Raw genomic sequence first — 19166 nt, forward strand, 5'->3', positions numbered from 1 at the left:
TGAAGAAAATCTAAAAAGAATAAGGAAGGAAAAAAAACTCTTCCACTTGACAAATTGAGAGGCTGAATGCCAGCACCTTCCAAAACGAAGTTTACTTTTGAGTCAGTCCCTGCTTTGTGCTTCAAATACCACATGCTCCTTGAGCTGTAAATCTCTGCAGCAGAGCTGATGAGACCTGATGCTTTCTGCCATACTCATAACTCTTTCTGTGTTAAAAAACATCCATCTCATTTGCAAGGTGTCAAAATGCAGAGAAGATAAAATACAATCCATCTTGAAAAAAGGGCTTCCAAGTTATCTGCTATTTGAAGAGTTCTGTAACTTAAACACTAGATGCATTTTCCACATTGAGTACAGAGGTAAACACATGAAGAAAGACAAATTTATGCATATATCTTGCTTTGCTCTGCCTTTGTTCAATATTTTGGGGATTGAGATTAACACTTAGGAAGTGTGCTCGAAAAGCTACCAAACTTTCTTTTCTGTATCTGGAAATGTCATTTCTGCAGTAGAGCAGGCTCTCTTATCATGGGAGACAGTTACACACCCTCATGCAGTAATGTCTATCCCTGAACTTTTTATCTTTAAATGAACTGTAGGGCTTTGTGCTGCTAAATAAAGCAACACATTTTTCCACAGTAAACTTGATGTAACTTCAAAAAAGCTTCAAAAAAGCTTTCCTGATTTACACCAGTTGACAGTGCTTCCTACACAATGTGTGCCATCCGAGACTAGTAACTGAGCTGACAAATAGCATCACCATAAAAAACTCCTCAAACCTCAGCAATTTCAGGTTGTGTGTCATTTACGCAATTCACTACTGCCCATCATTCCTAATGCATCAGGATAATAAATCATTGTACTCTAAACAGAATTAGCGTGCACTTAACTCTCTTCATAAAACTTTCGACAAAGAACTAATATCCTGGTCTCTCACCCTGCATGTGGCCACAGACTGTAGAAAGAAGAGCCATGCAGGAGTGCATCTCCTTGCTCACCACTACTATTGACATGCCCACATAGTACAGTCCTGCCTGTATCAGAAGCCAAGTGCTCTGTACATATTAAACATTTGCCTCTGAGTGCAACTAATGCACCAGAGATGAGCACACTGTTAAGGCAGTTCTGTTTATTTAGCATTAAGTCAAGTGGCTGTATGTGATTCTGCATGGTGATGCATAAGCAAACCCATAGTTGCTTTATTTTGTTTGAATGAGAGGAAGGGAAGAGCAGCATGGCTCAAATATCACCTTCGGATTTCCTTCACCTTCGGATTTTCTTCAGTGACACTTATTTTTAAAGAAACATCAAACAGACACATCTTCATAAAAATAACGTACAGCAGACTGTGTTTGTTGGCTCTTTTGACCTGGTTTTTATTTCCTCCCATTCCCAGATGGTCTTTTTAGATCTGTAGAGCGAGGGAAAGGGAAAAGAGGATCTATAACTTCACTGCTTCATGCATTTGTTTCTAGAATTCGAACTGCTCAAGGTGGGCCTCATCCTAAGGGATGGAAATGTACAGCTCCTGTGTCCCTCTGAAGAGAGGATCCTCTGAAAGAGCTTTGAATATTCTTCTCTAGACATTCAGAAATTATGAGAACACAGCCCCAACCAAAACAGCAGGTATTTTATCCCATATTAGAGAAAGAGGGAGTATATACCGAAGGATATTATATGAAATACTCACATGTAACCTCGAAACCTACTTAAGTCATTGTTTGGCTTCTCGCATTCGATGACACTGGTGAACTTCAAGGGGTCAAATTCTGAGTCCTGGAAAAACAGAAGTATTAATTACTTAGTGCAAAGACTTGCAATTTATAGCCAGAATTCTTTCTTTGCTTGCTTTTATAATATAGCAAAGCTAAGGCTTTTCAAAAACACACAAATGACACTGAAAATCAAAGGGACCTGGACAACAAGGTACCCCCTCAGATGCCTTCAAAAATGTCCCATACAAAAATGATTTTTTGTTCCACAAGTGAAAGAATATGACTCTTAAAAAGCATTAGAAGAAACAGTCAAACCCAGAGGTCAAATGAATGTGGTGTGGAGAGGAAAACAAATTTGTCTAGGAAGGCTCAAAATATTCCAAAGTTTATTTAATGTTCAAGTGAAACTATTGCAAATCTAGGACAACATCAGCCAATAAATTGCCAGTTATGAGTTTTTGAAATATTAGCAAGACTTCTTAATTGCTTTACGCCAACACAGATAAATTAACCTACTACAGAAAATTAGACGCATACAGAAGAATATCTTTTTCCTAATTAACATTTAAAAATCCTCTTGCTTCTCTAGCTAATTAGTCTGAACGTGGTATTTTTGCTGACTCTGCATATGATTTTTACCAGAGTCACAAAGTTCTCGTGCCTGAGGAAAAAAGTCCTATCAGTGCACAATTATTTAATTTTGTTAAATAAAAATCAAGGTTCTTCTGTCTTCCAAACTAAGATGGATGGGCCAGACTAAACAAACTACACAGTGAAAGTAGTGGAGGTGAGCAGTTTTGGTGCTGCTGAGACAGCTGTTTGTCTCCATCAATGAGGAAAGCCTTTAGGAAACCGCTTCATACCCCTTCTGAATGAAAAAAACTAACAGTGGATCAACACATCATTAAGTTTTCAACAGTACTAACACTGCAAATGTTATGTTTTTATAATGGTTCTACTGAGCACAGCCATTTAGACCGCATTATGGGAACAGCCCAGGATCAGTAGGCAAAGGACAATAACATAGTCTTATTGGCAGCTTCTCTGAAAACAACAGGTATCACAAAAAAAACCAACATATACTTTTAAAATGAACTCCATTCAGAAGAACAAAAAGAAAACAGGTATTAAATAACAGGCAAAAGGACTAGAAGATATATCAGCATCACTATCAACTCCCTCTATTTTTCTACCAACCATGATTGGAAGACAGACAGATTTACAGACTTGAATTGGAGACATTTCAAACCACCCACACCTGACACCTTGGGAAACCTTTGAAGTATTTTCAAAAAACAGGAGATGATAGCAGAACCACGAAGACTGGCTGTCACCTAGAGATAGCTACAGCCCACTAGAAGAAAGAATCACATTTAGATGCTGAATTCAGCTTGTAAACAGGAAAAGAAAAGATAGTAAAACCATCAGGCAGCTCTGAACAAGGAAGGGGAGTGCTTTGCGGAGATTCAGACTTCCTAAATTATGTCAAAGTAGGCAGGCAGGCACCCGAGCCTTGGCAAGAAATGCAGAGGATCTTCTCAGCACCACATGCTGTTGCTACCTAAGCTCATTAGAAGTTATTCCTGGTCAGCCTTAATTTTTTCTCGATGCCTGAAGTCTGGTGCTGGGAGCAGTCAGGAGCAGCCCACTCCAGCGAAGCTCCTAAAACACTGCTAGGCTCTAGGATGAGGCACTTTGCAAAGCTGCCCATCCATCCTCTCCGACGCCGTTCGCAGTCACCAGGAGGGACTCGCTTGCTGCTGAGAGGAGCCGTGTGAAGCCTTCAGGCCTTGGGAACAGAAATGTGTTACCCAGCACTTAAACCGTGCGCTGTGCCTGTGTCCTTGCCTCCAGCATTAAAGGTTCCCAGTGCAGAGTCACTCGCTAGCAGCTGACTTTGCTTCAGCTTTTTGAAGAAGGTGATTTCTTCCAAGTGATGCCAAAGGTTGGTGGGATGGGAAAATCTGTGTTGTCTACGCAGCCCCTGCTCTGTTGCCCCAGAGCACAATCTTTTTTCCCTTCCCTGCCTCAGCATGCTTCTTCACAGAAGAAAAGCTGCAGGAGAAATAACATACAAACTTTGCTCACGGTGTTTCAAACATACTGCTTGTCCACCTAAATGCTGTGTTAAAGGAGATTAGCCACTGCAGCTGGAATTGCATTCACAAATTGGAGGGAAATGCCTGGATGGGAAAGGGAACTATTTTTGTCTTTTATTATCACATGCGGCAATGCTAGAAGTTTATTCCACAAAAATTTGCACTGGGTTTTTATTTTTCTTTTTTAAAATAGAAAAATCTTAATACCTTTGATCAATGCCTTAGAGGGAGTCCGAGAGACACTTAATAAGCCAAGGTCAGCCTAATCAAATGAAGGCTTTCCGTGGCTGCTGAACTCAGCAAAGAGAGCCTGGTTTCAGCGCTGTATAGACACATTAACTCCCACAGCAATTGGAAGTTTACAGGCTGGATTTCCTTTCTCCCAGGAATAGCTGACAACAAAACAAATAACTTCATAAATAAAAAAACCTAAAACCCCCCACATCTTTAAAACATAGAGCTAAAGTCTTCACAAAACAAAGTGCTTGTCAAGATCAGACAGGACCAAACCTGCCCTACTTCTACACCACTACTATACAACATACTCTTTCTGCTCTATTTGTGGGACACTTTTCATTTATGACTCAGTATTGGAACTAAAAGTTCCTTATCATGACATCTAGCTGTCTGTGTATTTGTGCTCTGTTACAATTAACTTGAAATATGTGATTATGGTCTTTACTCAGATAGTATCTGTGAGGGAGAAATCCAATTAGAATAGTAGTTTACGTAAGGGAACAGAGCTGCTAAACTCTGATTTATTGCAAGAGCTGTTTGTTTTATTAATAAATCAAATAGCTCCACTGCTTCCTTCTGAAATGGAAGTGTAGATATACACTGTATTGCATTACAGCTGATGACACCATTTTGATGTAAAAGTGTGTTTTGGTAAATGGGCAAAAATGTAAACGCTACCCACGTGTGACTACTTTCAGTGGTTATAAAGAAGCACAAAGTCAACAATAAGATTTCACGAAGATCAAATTTTCCTTCCTGTTTATGCTGTTAGCCAGACTTCAGCAGCGAGTGAAGCAAGCCACGATGCTTCTCTCATGTATTAACAACTAAGAGAAGCTCTAACTAGAAGGAAGGTAAAGAAATAGTGTTGGTTTTATAGTGCCCAAAGCATCATTTGTGTTGTTTCCTGGGTGCAAGTCCATGAAAAAATAAATACTCTGCCACTACTTTTTGTCTTATAGGGAAATTTTCTGTCACTGTGAAGACACAGAAACCCCCCACAATAAAATATGGTCAAGGTCACCACTTCCCTAGAACTTTGTACAGCAATTGCCTGATGTGCCTAATTTTGTGTTTTACTTTTCCTTTAGAGAACTGCTGGGTACTAGAGCTGCCCCAATCTCAAGAGGGATGAAAAGGTCTGTGCTTTTCCTCACTGGACCTGTACTGAGGTTTTCCAGTGCTTAATTTCCCTGAAAACTTATTTCTTGTTCTCGGGCTCTCCCAGTACACATCAGCAAGATCAGGTCAGCCATAAAAAACAGCTGGAGGCATTTGTTTCTGCTCTGAAACAGAATTTATTATATGATACCTTTGCATATCTCTCAAACTTGTGCCTTGCACACTGTTGATTTGAACAACAACTGACTTCCCAGTTGATAAAAACCTGCGAGAGATTTGCTGACTTCAAGTAAACTACCTCAAGTATTTTACAGAACTGTAGCAGAGCAAATGCCAAACTAAATTACGTTCATGTCAGTCAAATCTTTTCCTTAGCTTGTTTTCCCTTTGCTACAATGTACATTTTAATTCTGAGCACTAATTCTGAGGATGAGTCCCTGTAAAACATGACTAAGACAAAATACCTTGCTTGCACTTAATGCAGAGTTCCTACTGCTAAGTAGGCCTTAATTAGAAACACAAACTCATCAATATTACGAAAATGTAGAAAACTGTTTAAAAGGGTACGTGAAGGCCACTTGGGGAAACAAGAAATCTAAAAGAAGGGCCAGAAAGTTTGTATGCCATTTTCAGTGAGTGATGACTTTGAAAAGGCTGACCATGTATGCCAAAGTCTAAGCGGTCAAGCATATCCTTTTTTTTTTTTAAGAAAATAAGAAACAGGAACCAGAACTCAAAGGTTTCTCCTCCTGCATTAATACCCTAAGGCTGCACAACCATATTTTCACTTGTGCTCTCTCCATCCATTCCAATGAGCCTCAAATTCTCTTTGAGACTATGAAAGTGCTACAATATAAAAGATGGAGGGTATTTAGGAGTCATGAAATGTGAATTTGGCGTTGTGAAGCTGAAAAAGGAAGTGAGCTTGTTTCCAGTTCTTTGGAGGTTAACAGAACTAGTATAAACTTCCCTGTCCACACTGTTCTCACCATCTTAGCACTTGCAGGCTCTACCAAATGACTACCTTCATCGCAGCTGCTGCAGCTCCCTTCCACATGCCAGGTACTGTCACTGCTTTTTTGACACAGCATGCACAGATGCAGGCATCGTTCATACGGGCTCCAACTCTGCGCACTGATGGTCTTTCAGCCAGATGTCTCTCCATCAGTTGGCTTTCAATTTTATACCATGATGATGGCATCAGAGCCATGTAACAGTACAACAGGGCTACCGAGATGTACTGCACATAGACTGGCTATAGTATGCAAGTTTCTTCCAACTGTAAACACAAAAGAAATGTGTCTGGTTGCCTTTCTTGCAGAGCAACCGCTGGCTGGTCAGTAAATGTTGCCAGAATAACTGAATGAACACAGGCCTGCGCAGGGGAATGAGAAGATAAATTTGGTGGCGTGCCTTGGCCAGTGATGTGTGGCCAAGCAAAACACTGGGAACCTGCTGCTGCTCCTATCATGATACAACACAGTTCTGTTAAGTCAGAACACAGTCCTGAAAAATATGAAGCAAATGTTTCAGTCACTTCTTCCCATATGGTTCGGAAGCTTTCAGTCCCTGATTATTATTAAAACACTTCACTCGAGCGCTAAGATTTCCTTTTTAGTGATCCCACTTTAAAAATAGACCCTTCAGGTTTCTGCATTATGAAATAATGAACTTACTGAAGAAAAAGTTACCACACATGACTGAAGACAATTTCTTTCTTGACTCCTGACTAAGAGCTTGACTACGTCTCTTAGGCTGTATTGTGGCATAACAACAACAAAAGAGTAAAAAAAAAGGGGGGTGGGGGGGTGGGAGAGGGAAGAGATCTGACTCAATAGTCAGAATTCTCTTTCCTGAAATATCTGACTTTCATTTTGATTTCACCAAAGTAACCTAAGCCGGTTCATTGTCTTCCTCTGAAAAAGTGCTAACCTTTTAGGAAATCATAAATATTTCTGAAAGGCTGGAACTTGTCAAAAGGACAGGTAGTACCTGCTTTTGGTAGGAATTTAATGTATTAAAGGATTCCATAGACTGTATTTTCCTTCTTCAGGAGTTTTCTTCCTAGGAAAAACTTTGATAAATTACCTATAAATCTTACTTCAGTTTCTTAAATTTTAGGATTTTTTTTTCCTATTCTAAATGCAGCAATGGGAAAACTTATTTTCCTTATATAAGCAGACTTTGGCAGACTGCAGACATTTGCTAATATTGATTCCTTCAAACTTGAACTTCAAATTAAAGTTAAATTGCAGATGTAAAGGATTTTGTGATTCGGGTTTAATGCTCTACTGAAACTAATTAAAGCAGATAAAGGGTTTCATTTAAAACAATAACTTGAAGTCCATGATAATTGGGCTGTGTCTCTGGAGGGAAGCAGAAATGTACACAGGAGAGGAAAACATAATGGTAGGCTAAAGAAAAGGTGTTTTTTTCAGAGCTTCCCTTAACAAAAAGCCCTGCCCCTACCATGCAGGTGGCTGTGGATGACTGGGAAGCAATGGCTAGAGAGATCAGGTAACTCCAGAAATCTGTCCCCAAAAAAGGACTCCGTTTAGCTCTCCCCAGCACGACTTTGGAGCCTCAGCTGTAACATCACTCTGAATCTCTACAGCTCAGTGCCAACCTACCCCACTCTGCTGGCAACCTCACCAAACTGTCATAGCTCAAGAAGCAAAACATGCTGCCCTGCCAGATGAGTTAGCTTGACAATTACACCATGTTCAAACAACATATTCCCCTTCATTAAACGTGTGTTGTATGGCTGTTTTAATGGCCTGCTAGTGTTATTAATAATGTATACTATTAAAATGCTTTCCTTTTTTCATCTGCCCTACTTTACAGTTGCGGAAAACCTCAGTGTGGTTTTCAGTCCTTCTTTGCACGCTAGGATGGCATAAATACACCAAAATGCCCTTGCATCAGACGGACAGTTAGCTGCTTATCATACTCTGCTCACTGGACATGCTGGGGCTCTTACAAAGACCTCTCACTGAAGTAAAACTGATGGATGGGTGGTCTGGAATTCGCTTTGGTTCGTACGTCTGGGCAGAGATGAAAGAAATGGAGTCATGGGGACAACTCAAGGGAAATATTAAATAGACAAAAATCTGCTTCACCCAGAAACATAGCTTTCCAGTTTAAAAGCTTTTAAGTTCAATAAGAATTTATCCCCCTAATGCAATGCAACCATCTATTATTGCTTTATATAGCAGTACCCTGCATTTACCATATAAAATTAATCTGACCTTTTATTAATGTGCAACTGGAATTACATATTGATTTTACATATCCAAAGCATGAGGACGGTTCATATACAAAAACAGTGAAATGTTTTAATGTCTAAACTGCATTAGTCTCCCAGGCAGAATTTATCTATGCCACTAATTCACAAGAAAAAGAAGAAACATTTTGTTCTATGTTATTTAGGAATTAAACAGATCTAGTTGTATATCAGAACTTAATAGCTTTGTTTTCCACACTGACAACTACTACTATAATTGGATTTTTTTCAGTAGTGTTTGTTTAAAGGGAACAGAGATGTTCAATATTTAGAAACACTAGAACAGCTGAGCAAGCCAAATACATGTTAGGGGGCTGATCTGCCTCTCGCTGACGTAAGTAGAAGTAGAAAATATTATGAAGGAATAGCACAATATTCAGCCTGGTAGGAAAAACTGTGCTGTTTGTAGGCCTATGAAAACCTCAATAATTCTATGACAGCCAGCTGAAGAAATTGCTTTCAGTCAGCTGCAGATAACACACGAAAAGAAAATGCTAACAATGTTGAAAATGTACATATACAGTATTGTATACTCTAACATCCCTTAGGATGATGGCAGTCCTGAGCAACATATTGAAATGATAGTGATGTGAGTGAACTGGTTCATTGAGTACTGCATTGCAGGCAATGGTCAGGAAACAGAGTCTGTCAAGGCTGAAATATGAATCCAGATCAGAACAATGAAGAAAGTGGTATCTCCCTGTCCCAAAGGCCAGACACTGAAAGAAAGGAATGGCTGGTTCCTCATCCACAGGAATCAACCTCAACTGGAGCTCAGCTGTTAAACTAAGCCACAGTCCAAGCCTGCTCAGCATACAGCATGCCCTATTCCTCCAGTGGCCTCTCCTGGCTTTGCCTGCACAGTGTGCAGAAAGATGCTGCCCCCACACTACAGAGTTCGCCCCTTTTAGGAAATGTTTCCAGCAGTCTTTCTGCTGTGCTTCGAAACTGCTAGGGAAAGAAAAATTAAAAAAAAAATGGTGATTAGCTTAGAGCCCTAAGTGCTGCACAGGCATTTTAGTTGGTTGCACCATAGCTCATGTGAGCTTCCAAATATTCCTTAGCCTTCTCATGCTCTCACCCTGGGCAGTAGGCAAGTCAGACTGCTTGTGGGATGAAGTTCTGCCAGAAAAAACAATAGGAAAAGCTAAGACCCTTTTTCTTGAAGAATCCTGAAGAGAAATGCCAAGTAACTCTCTTACACTGTTTCACAAATAAAAGGCAGAACTCCAGAATCATCACAGCATCACAGAATGGTTAGAAGGGACCTCTAGAGACCATCTAGTCCAACCCCTCTGCTCCAGCAGGGACACCTAGAGCACGTGGCACAGGGTGGCATCCAGGAGGGTTTTGAAGATCTCCAGAGAAGGAGACTCCACAACCTCTTCGGGTAAAGACTTTCCTGATGGCATAGAGAGTGGCTGGTTGTTGATGGGAGGCTTCTTCTTAGGAATTTGGTAAAACCTACCAGTAGAGGCTACAGTGCCAGAATGTATTATGTGCACCAAAGTCTTGACGTGCCCATCTCACCTTGAAGGCATGAAATCTGGATAAAACAATGTCTACACTTCAAGTCATTATGTGCAAGAATTGTTCCAAAAACTTAAGCTAAATCTGATTATGAGATGAAGACTGTAACATCCAGCGACCTCCCAGATTACTGAGAGATGCCAGACCTCACCATCTGAAGGGAAGTGCAGTAGAAAGAAGCAGTCCTTGAGAAAACAGACCTTTCATTCCAATATCACAGAGCAGCATTCATATCAGTATTGTTACCGTTTTGTCAGTCTTTCCATTAGAGTCTTTACTGCGAGAACGTTATATAACTATGAAAGCTCTCCAAGTTGGACACTGGCATGCAGTCTTTCCTTGGAATTGTATCATGTAACAACATTCATCATCGCATGCTTGCTCTACTAATGCTCCTAATGCAAACACAGCATTAAGAATGTACCTTCCCCACTTAATCCCAGCTGTTTCTGCACTTCCCTCCCGCCCTGCTTGAAGGGTGGAGGGGAGAATGTGAAGATCAACAGTCAACCTGAGAACAGCAAAGCTGCAGTTGGCACGCAGAGCATGGACGGAAGTTGGGAGAGCTGCAAACACTTTGGGGTAAGGGTCTGGGGCAAGAGTTTGGCTGTGTGGCCTCTCTGTTCTCACCCACTCTCTGCTTTATTGAACAAATACCTTTTCAATCAACACGCTAAAGACTTCAGAAACACAGGGAAGCCTTCGTGAAAGCGTGTTTTTTCTCTCAGCAGACACCAGTGCTTTGCAGAAGCCTTGTGAAAAGCAAATCACGAGAGCATAGCCAGTTGTACAACTGGAGAGCAGTGCTGGGAAATGAGCACGGGGCCATGAGCACGTAGCCGTACGTATCGTCAGGTTAGGTGTAAGGTTCACTTCCCTCTTCAGCTCTGTGGCCAGCTTCACACTTCAGGCATGCACAAGGGTTATGGAGTTCCTGCTCGGGTCTTGTCTTGTCTTCAATAACTCCCTGCACCTTGTTCAGTAAGTGTGGACTTAAAACATGCCTGAATATGGAGTGTGGAATCAGAGGAAGAGCGGAGTCCACTACTCCTGAGCAGGTTTCCTGAATCAGCTATCTTCTCCTCTGGGTCCTTATGCAAATACTTTTTTAAGAATTCTATAAATGTGACATGTGGAACTACAAATGGAAAAAACAAACATCAGGAGTAAACCCAACAGGGAGAACAGCAATGAGAAAAATGGCTTAATTGTGTAATTTTTCTTTCATGTCATTTTCAGGCACATCCTCCAGAACTTAAATTAAAGATCTCTGAAGAAGTTCTTGTGGAGCAGTAGCATTTATGCCATTTCCTATTTGTTGTTTAATAGCTGACATGGCCCATCCCCATGCAGTTACCTGCAGGATAAAGGCCTCTTTATCCCTTCCCTCTATGTAAGCAGGGGGTGGGGGTGGGGGGGTGTTAAACCCCCCCATCCCTGTGATTTAGCCATACTGGGCACATGGCAATGCAGGCATAGCAGCATACGTTAGCCATGAGAGGTGTTTTTCAAACTGCTATCTAATCAAGTCAGACAAAAAATTTAATAGGCAAACATGTCTGGAAAATTAAGGAAAAGGTGGTAATGCTTATGGCAACTTATACCTGTGTTGTAGGCTAAACATCAAATTCTCCTCTGTTTAGAAGGGAGTAGAGTGTCAGTAAGAAATATTAGCATTGCTGTCTACAAATTTGCACACACAACTGATGTTTTTATTTCAGAACCAGACAGAAGTATAAGCACTATATTACACATGCTGAGGGCAGTATCTTCCCACAGCACCTTCTCATCTACAGGGCACCTATAGCCTTCTCTTGCTCTCACACACACATGCGTGCATACATAAAGCATCAAACCAGCATTAGTCATAGCATACCTTGAAAGTGCGAACTTGAACATAACCAAAGAATGGAAATTTTCATAAATTTATAGAAATAACAGTTTTGAGACAGATGGTCAGCCACTTCCTATGTAAGGAGCATTTCAGTGCAAACGTTTACTGCTCTTTGTGGCCTTGTTGGTATTAAAACAAGTAAAGGACTTGGAAGGTAGCAGATGGAGAAAAGAGAAGTGGGATTAGGTTCACAATCTAGATACTGAGATAAATAGAGGAGTTCCTCATGCTGTTGGTCGAGCTACTTTGGAAGAAAAAGGCTCTTTCTCCACCTTGGTGCTTCCAAAGGAAAGTGAGACCCTGCCATCAGTGCTGGGGTTACACACAGTTTAATATCGTGAACCCTCCTGCTGGGGAAAGGAGGTCCTTCTGTATTTCCTAATCATTGATACTGCAAATTAGGTTACGGAATCACAGAATGGTAGAATGGCTGAGGTTGGACGGGACCTCTTGAGATCATCTAGTCCAACCCCCCTGCTCAGGCAGGGATACCCAGAGCACGTGGCACAGGGTGGCATCCAGGTGGGTTTTGAAGATCTCCAGAGAAGGAGACTCCACAACCTCTCTGGGCAGCCTGTTCCAGGGCTTTGTCACCCTCACAGGAAAGAAGTTCTTCCTCACATGGAGGTTGAACTTCTTGTGTTTCAACTTGTACCCATTATCCCTTGTCCTGTCACTGGCCACCATGGAGAAGACTTTGGCCCCATCCTCCCTATATTCACCCCTCAGGTACTTGAAGCTGATGATCAAATCTCCTCTCAGCCTTCTCTTCTCCAGACTAAACAGGCCCAGCTCGCTTAGTCTTTCCTCATACGACAGGTGCTGCAGTCCCTTAATCATCTTCATGGCTCTACACTGGACCCTCTCTAGAAGCTCCACGTTCCTCTTGTACTGGGGAGCCCAGAACTGCACTCAGTACTACAGGTGTAGCCTCACCAGAGCTGAGTAGAGGGGCAGGATCCCCTCCCTCAGAAACTAGGTAGCAGCAGTTTTGTTTCCAGCTCTAATCCCCTCTCCCTAAAACCTAGACTTCTCAGCATCTAGGAAGACATCTGATTTCTGAGAACAAATATTCCAGATATTTCACTCTCCCAGCTGACAAGCCACTGCCAGACTAAGGATTAAGCAGCCCCCAAAACTTCTGTTTAGTAATACTGAATTAGGCTAGGATTTGAAAAGTAATTACAAACAAATAAGAAAAGAAGATCTAATTGGGAAAACCTCTCCTTAACTTGATTTAAATGTACATATTTACTTTTACTTCTCTGTAGGAGGAAAGTAGCGTAGCATTTCATTTTTTTCCACAGTCTTGAAATGCTTTCTTGTTTTCTAACACCTTCACAGCAGCAAAGGACTGGAGAGATGTGAGACACATCACGTGGAGACTGAAATCTGCCCCCTCTGTAGAGGTCAGGCGCAGCACAGCCACAGGCAGGACGCATTTCCTTGCAGGGCTTCACTGCGCCCCTGCAGCACAGGAAGGATTACCCTACAGACTACCCTAGATGTGACAAATTTACATGTCACACACAAAAACAAGCAGCCAATGCCAATAGTAAAAATCAAGCACTTTGCACCTGTGCAAACTGGGCTTCTTTTTCCCCCCAATGCTTCAATTAAGGTATCCAGAAGTTTCTGATACTGTTATTCAAATCATCTGTCCCTCTAATAAGTCTCTCTTGACAATCAAAATTGTGGTTTGGACACCTGCTTAACGGAAACTATAAAGAGGAGACGATCTTGCGCGAACCAAACCAAACAGGAAGCAAACCAGAATTCTTTAGTTCTTCAAAATGTGCATCCTTCCCCTCACCCCCCTAATTGCTACCAGACTGCCTTCCTAGGCTGCTCACAAATGCCATGGTAAAACAGCACAGTGAGAAACTGTTCTTAACATTTCCGAAGGGTTTTTAGCTAACATGGGAGTGTGAAACCATTGCACTGCAACAAGCCATTCTGCATGCGGCTGCTGTACATCTGTCCCACTGCTAGAGAGTAGATGCTTCATCTCTAATTAGAGATGTCCACATTGTTTTCCACAGAAGTTGCTTCTGAACATGGTATTATCAAAAAAAAAAAAAAAAAGCAGTACCAACATTGAGCTTTTCATAGTGATTCCACTTCCATCAGAAAAAAATTACAAAAAAAAGGCCTGAATTGAACATACGTTTTCATGGTGTTTGACATACTGATATTTTGCACTAAGAACAAAAAGCCTACATAACCAGATGCCCCATGCCTGGGAATTTTTAAATGACTTGTTTCTCTAAAAGCTTCAGATAAAATGTAAAAAATAGTTTTAATTTAATATGTTTGTAGTTCATAGGGAAAAACATTTGTTTTCTTTTATTTGGATGGGTTTTTTTAACTTTCTTTTCCCGCGGGGAAATCTAATTTTGGCAATGTGTGTGGGATGGAGCACTAATCTGCTGTTTTAACATGTGCATGTCTGGAATTTTCAAGTCACTTTTCTTAGCCTTGTAAACCTTTTCAAAGTATTGCAAAAAGAAAGGCACGACCACAAAAAAAAAAAAAAAAAGATGATGCTAGAAATGTCTCCAGTGCTCACGTGGCCTCGTTCCATCCTTTTGAAGTACTCCCAGTCTAAATGAGAGCAATATACTGATTAATCCACGTTTACTTGGTTATAACACAGTACCGTTCCTGCTAATTTCAGGTGGATGCAAACAGAGAGCTGGCTCTTTACAGATGTGTGCACGAGTGGGACGAGGAGTAACGGGGCCATGCCTGTGCTTGTGCTGCTTTGGTAGACCCTGCAGAGAAGGGTGAAATGAAGGCTAGTCTCGCCTGAGAGTTGTGCTGGTCTAACTTCAGCTATTCTCTTAATCTGGCTACTTTACCCACACAGATGGCTGCATGAGAAATTTTAGTGTTTATCAGAACTTGAAAACTGCTTTATTTTTTGAGAGAGAAAAGCTGAAAGAAATAGAGTTTGAAAGCAGAGTGAACATGCACACTGTGATGCTGTGTCTGCCCTGTGTGCTGTTTTCACCCAAACAGCACGAGTTGTCCTCCTCAGGACCTAAACTCACCTGCAGTGCAGCACCAGCACAGTAGGGCTTGGAGTGCAGTTCTTCCAGGAAGAACTGATCTCCTCTGATCACTTTCTGCTTAGGACTTAGACGGAAAGAGACAGGATAGATAGTGTAATGCCTGGAGGAGGGAACTGTGGGACTCTTTCCCTAAGGCCAGTTGTACTCAATGTGTCTTCAACGCTGTGCAAAAATAGGCATTCATAGTGCTTTCATGCTAGACCTCTTCATTCAGCCCAGCTTCCAGGCTGGGCCAGAAATGCAAAAACATCTGCAGTCCGCACATGCTCTGAGTTTACACGTGTTCCACAAGTGTGGACATCCTGACCTGCAAGGAAGCCAGACTGATGAGTTATTTTGCTGCTAGCCTGCCTGCAAGTGAACCTTCCCAAGCGGGCTGACACTGAAGTCAAAAGTGCTTTTTTTTTAGACAAAATAAATAAGCAGCCACAAAGCCATTTGCAAGGCTTATCTAAACCTGTTTAATCATGGTAGCACAAATTTGTTTTCAACAAAGACATATTCTTGCAAGATAAAAAAAAAAAGAGGGCCATACCCTGTCAGCTCTCAGAGGGACATATGTGTCTTCTCAAAAGGGGTGGCAGCTGCTGGATTCAGCTTCACTCTTAGCTGAACTGAGGCTTTCCACATAAACATCCCCGCCATGGCCAGTGGTTAATAAACCATAAGCTGCTCCAGAATCCACACTGAGTCTTTGTGGATTTTGTTAAAGGACATACTGAGTAAAAACAGGGGAGTATTTTGTTTGTTTTGTACTACAAGGCAGCAAGAAAATGTAAATGTTTTCTCATGAGTCTAGATTCATACTATCAAAATACCCTAAATCAAGTTTATGAAACCTGAAAGGGAGGATTGAGCGCTTGCAGTCAGAGCTGTATCTGCCTATCCGCTGTGTGCAGCGTGGCTCACACACGCTCCGTGCGCACGTAAAACATTCCATAAGCAGCGACCGGGGTGTGGTGGCAAAACAGCCCGCCGAGGAACACAGAAACACATTGATTCTCCTTCCATAACGCGGCTCCTATTAGGCTCAGTACATCAGAAATGGCTGCTGTGACTGGACAGCAACGGTGGGTTGGAAATGACAAGGAAATCGGTGTCATACCAAGAAATACTTTTTTTTTTTTTTTTCCCCAGAGATACTTACCAGTCAATGCCAGCAGCGTTATATCACTCACTAGGGATTCAGTGCAGTATTTGCTCCTTACTTATCTCCCTGGTGTTTCACAGATCTGATCTGTGTTTCAGTGTGAAGACAATTTTACTACTCTTTTGACTTTAAAGAGAGCATATTTCTATTTTAAACATTTTAACACATAACGTCACTGTAATATCTGGGGATTGAGACAAGATTTAGAGTCTCTAGGGAAAAACTTTAAAGGTCTTTGAAAATTCCCTTTTTCTTTTTTTTTTAACCTATTGATTTTTTTATTTGCTAGCTGATTACTGTGAATGTAGAGTAACAATGTATACATTCACACTAGAGTCTTCAGACAGGCAAGATTTACAGCCGCTGAGGAATACATCAGTGACTACCTGTACAGCTTGTTCATCAATAGGATGCAGAACTGTGTACAAAAAGCAGTTTTGGGTCAGATCACATTCATTAACAAATACACAAACCTAACAAGCAATATGTTCTCATTCTACTGTAAATTACTCAGATATATCAAAGCAGTGCTAAAAAAACAAAAATAAAAGCCCCACGATATTTCTGGTCACTCGTGCTATAAAGGAAAACAGTTTCTTGGAATTCACAAGTGGAGAGGTCTAATCGAAGCCTGCAAATGCTGATCTTGGATCTTCTGAGCATATGTTTAGAGTATAATAATGCCTGCAAAACACTAGAGACAAGGATACTGAACTGCTCCTATAATTGCTTATTGCTGCTTCCAGAGTCAAGCTAAAAAGAGATCACTACCTTTGCCAGTGACAGGACAGTATTTTCCAAGCAAAGGTTTGTAAGAGGTGAACTCTAAGCCATTTTACACCCTCTGTGACCATGCATCATGTATATTGCTGGTACTGAAATGAGACAAACGAACATACTTCAGACTGTGCTGGCAGAAGAGCTACCGTTGCAGAGGGCAGCTCTGCCCAACATAATAGCTCTGGGCTTGCTTTCCTCTTGAAAGGACATTTGGGGAGTGTGCTGTGGTTGCAAGAGGGCTGCCCAGAGCACATTGCACTTGAGCTATTCCAAACTGGTAACCCGGCTCTCTCTGGAATGCAGCTTGCAGGAGATCTGTGGGACTGTAAATTGCATGGGTGGGCACAAGGCAGCGACAGAATTAGGGAAGTATAAAAGTGGCCTAAAACAACTGTTACTACTCTCCCTCCTTTCCCATGCCCAGCAGAGTTACGAGTATAGAAATAGCTACCCTCTATCGACCTACTTCCCAGGCATGTGCTCAAAAGCAATCAGCTGGTTCATACAAGAAATACAGAAATGCCAAGCTTTGCAACACAGCTTTTTTTGAATGCTTGGGGCACTGCTACAGAGCCAGTATTCAAAGCCCACTATGGGCAGCTGGTATTTTAAGAAGAGACTTCCAAAAATTCTTTGTTTCTTGTCCTATGATAAACCACATGATTGAGCTCGTCATTCTGTAAGGCTGGTGGGGAAGAGTTTGGCAGTGTGGGAAAGAGAGGGCTAGAACGACATAATCTGTGTTTGTCTTCCTGCTCAAACAGCAGTACTGTAGAATGAGACAGTACCAAAGAGTTACCAAGAGTTATTTGGCAGAGTACAATGATAACACAAAAATATAAAGGCATCCAATGTGTGAATGGGTCGGGATGGAGGTCCTGTAAGGGCTGTAGGAACAAACTCATCTGAAGTTTGCTAAAAAGGATGGTCAGCACTTGGTACAAAAAAAAAATTGGTCTTCCAAAGTGTTTTATGAGCTCTACCAATAAGCCCTCTCCAGCAGGACATCTAGACAAGGACTAAACATCAGTCCAAAAACCAGGCATCGCCATTATATTCCATAACATTTGACTTTGAGACCGATTCATCCAACATTTCCCAAGCGGCTGCCTCTATCCCGTCATTGAGTGTCCCTCATCAGGGCAACACCTTCCAGAACCACTAATCCCCTACTGCTGCTAGTGGGGGCGGAGGGAAGGTGCTGCCTGAGTTAACAGGGGGCTCGGGCAGGTGTTGGCAAATACTATTTTCCTGAGGATGGCAAGTTTTCTGGCAGGGAACCCGGGCGATGCTTTTGCAGAGGGGCTCCGCGACGCTGCAGCTGCTGAGGATTTGGAACTTGCAGGTGTGCACTTTGCCTACAACACAGTTGACACAGGAACTAGGGCTTGGATATTTCCTGCTTTCTTGGCTATTTTAGGAGAGGGGAGGTAGTCATGTGTGGTTTTCTTTCAAGCTTTCTTTCAGTACTGGACTTCTTGAGGCCTAGTCCTGCTTTCATGGAAATGAATGAGCTTTTTATCATTGAACCCAGTTTAACCTCTGCTAATTTATTATGGACTCCACTGCTATTGCACCTGGGTATCTCATGATCTAATGATTTATTTATCCTCAGGTTTGGGATCATGCTTCGGAGAAAGCTAAATGTCATATTCTTATTATAATACAGGGAACAGAGGTACAGTAGGTGGATAGTCTGAAAATTCGAAGTGTGTGAGTTGTCTATAATGCTGACTAAAAGATATTTCTAAGTTCAACTGATTTCCTCAGAACTCCTGATCAGATGCCACTCAGCAAAGCAGGATAAGCCACATAAGCCAACCAATAAATGCCCTGGTGTGCTGAGCAATCTGGGACATGAGCCCAGCCTTGATTCCCTAGACAGGGGAGGAAATGACACTGCTACTCACTTACTTACACACAACAGGCTTAATGGTTATGTAAAAGACCCAGATCTAAATTCTCTAGCTGCCTTGCTTGGATCAGCAATTCAAACCTCAACAAATATGCCACTCACTAGAATCACTAGAATGGGGTAGTTCCTCTCAGTATTCCTGCACAGAAATACATGCATACATACATTGCATGCATGTATTCATTGGGCAAGAGATAGAAGAGTGACTCCACAGCTGATGCTTGGGACACACATCTTTTGGCTCCCAGGAGCCAAATCTATCTGGGCACCAGGAATCACAGTCCTAGCACTGAACTGTGACTCTGCTTCCAGAGAGACCTAGATACCTAACGCAGGCCAATGGATTCCTCTGGGCAACAAGGCTCTT

The 19166-nt window shown here is 41.8% G+C and overlaps 1 protein-coding gene across 1 annotated transcript in view; it reads right to left on the reverse strand.

The window, feature by feature from the left end:
• The window catches only part of LOC104567912 (phospholipid-transporting ATPase VA), a 108904-nt gene that overhangs the window by 47190 nt on the left and 42548 nt on the right, over positions 1-19166 (reverse strand). Inside the window, 1 exon segment of the mRNA XM_010214771.2 lies at positions 1691-1776. Within this exon segment, the coding sequence (XP_010213073.2) occupies positions 1691-1776 (86 nt within the window).

This window comes from Tinamus guttatus, unplaced genomic scaffold, assembly GCF_059628265.1.
Source record: "Tinamus guttatus ecotype Peru unplaced genomic scaffold, ASM5962826v1 Tinamus_guttatus_pri_ptg000369l, whole genome shotgun sequence".
NCBI classification, from domain to species: Eukaryota; Metazoa; Chordata; class Aves; order Tinamiformes; family Tinamidae; genus Tinamus; species Tinamus guttatus.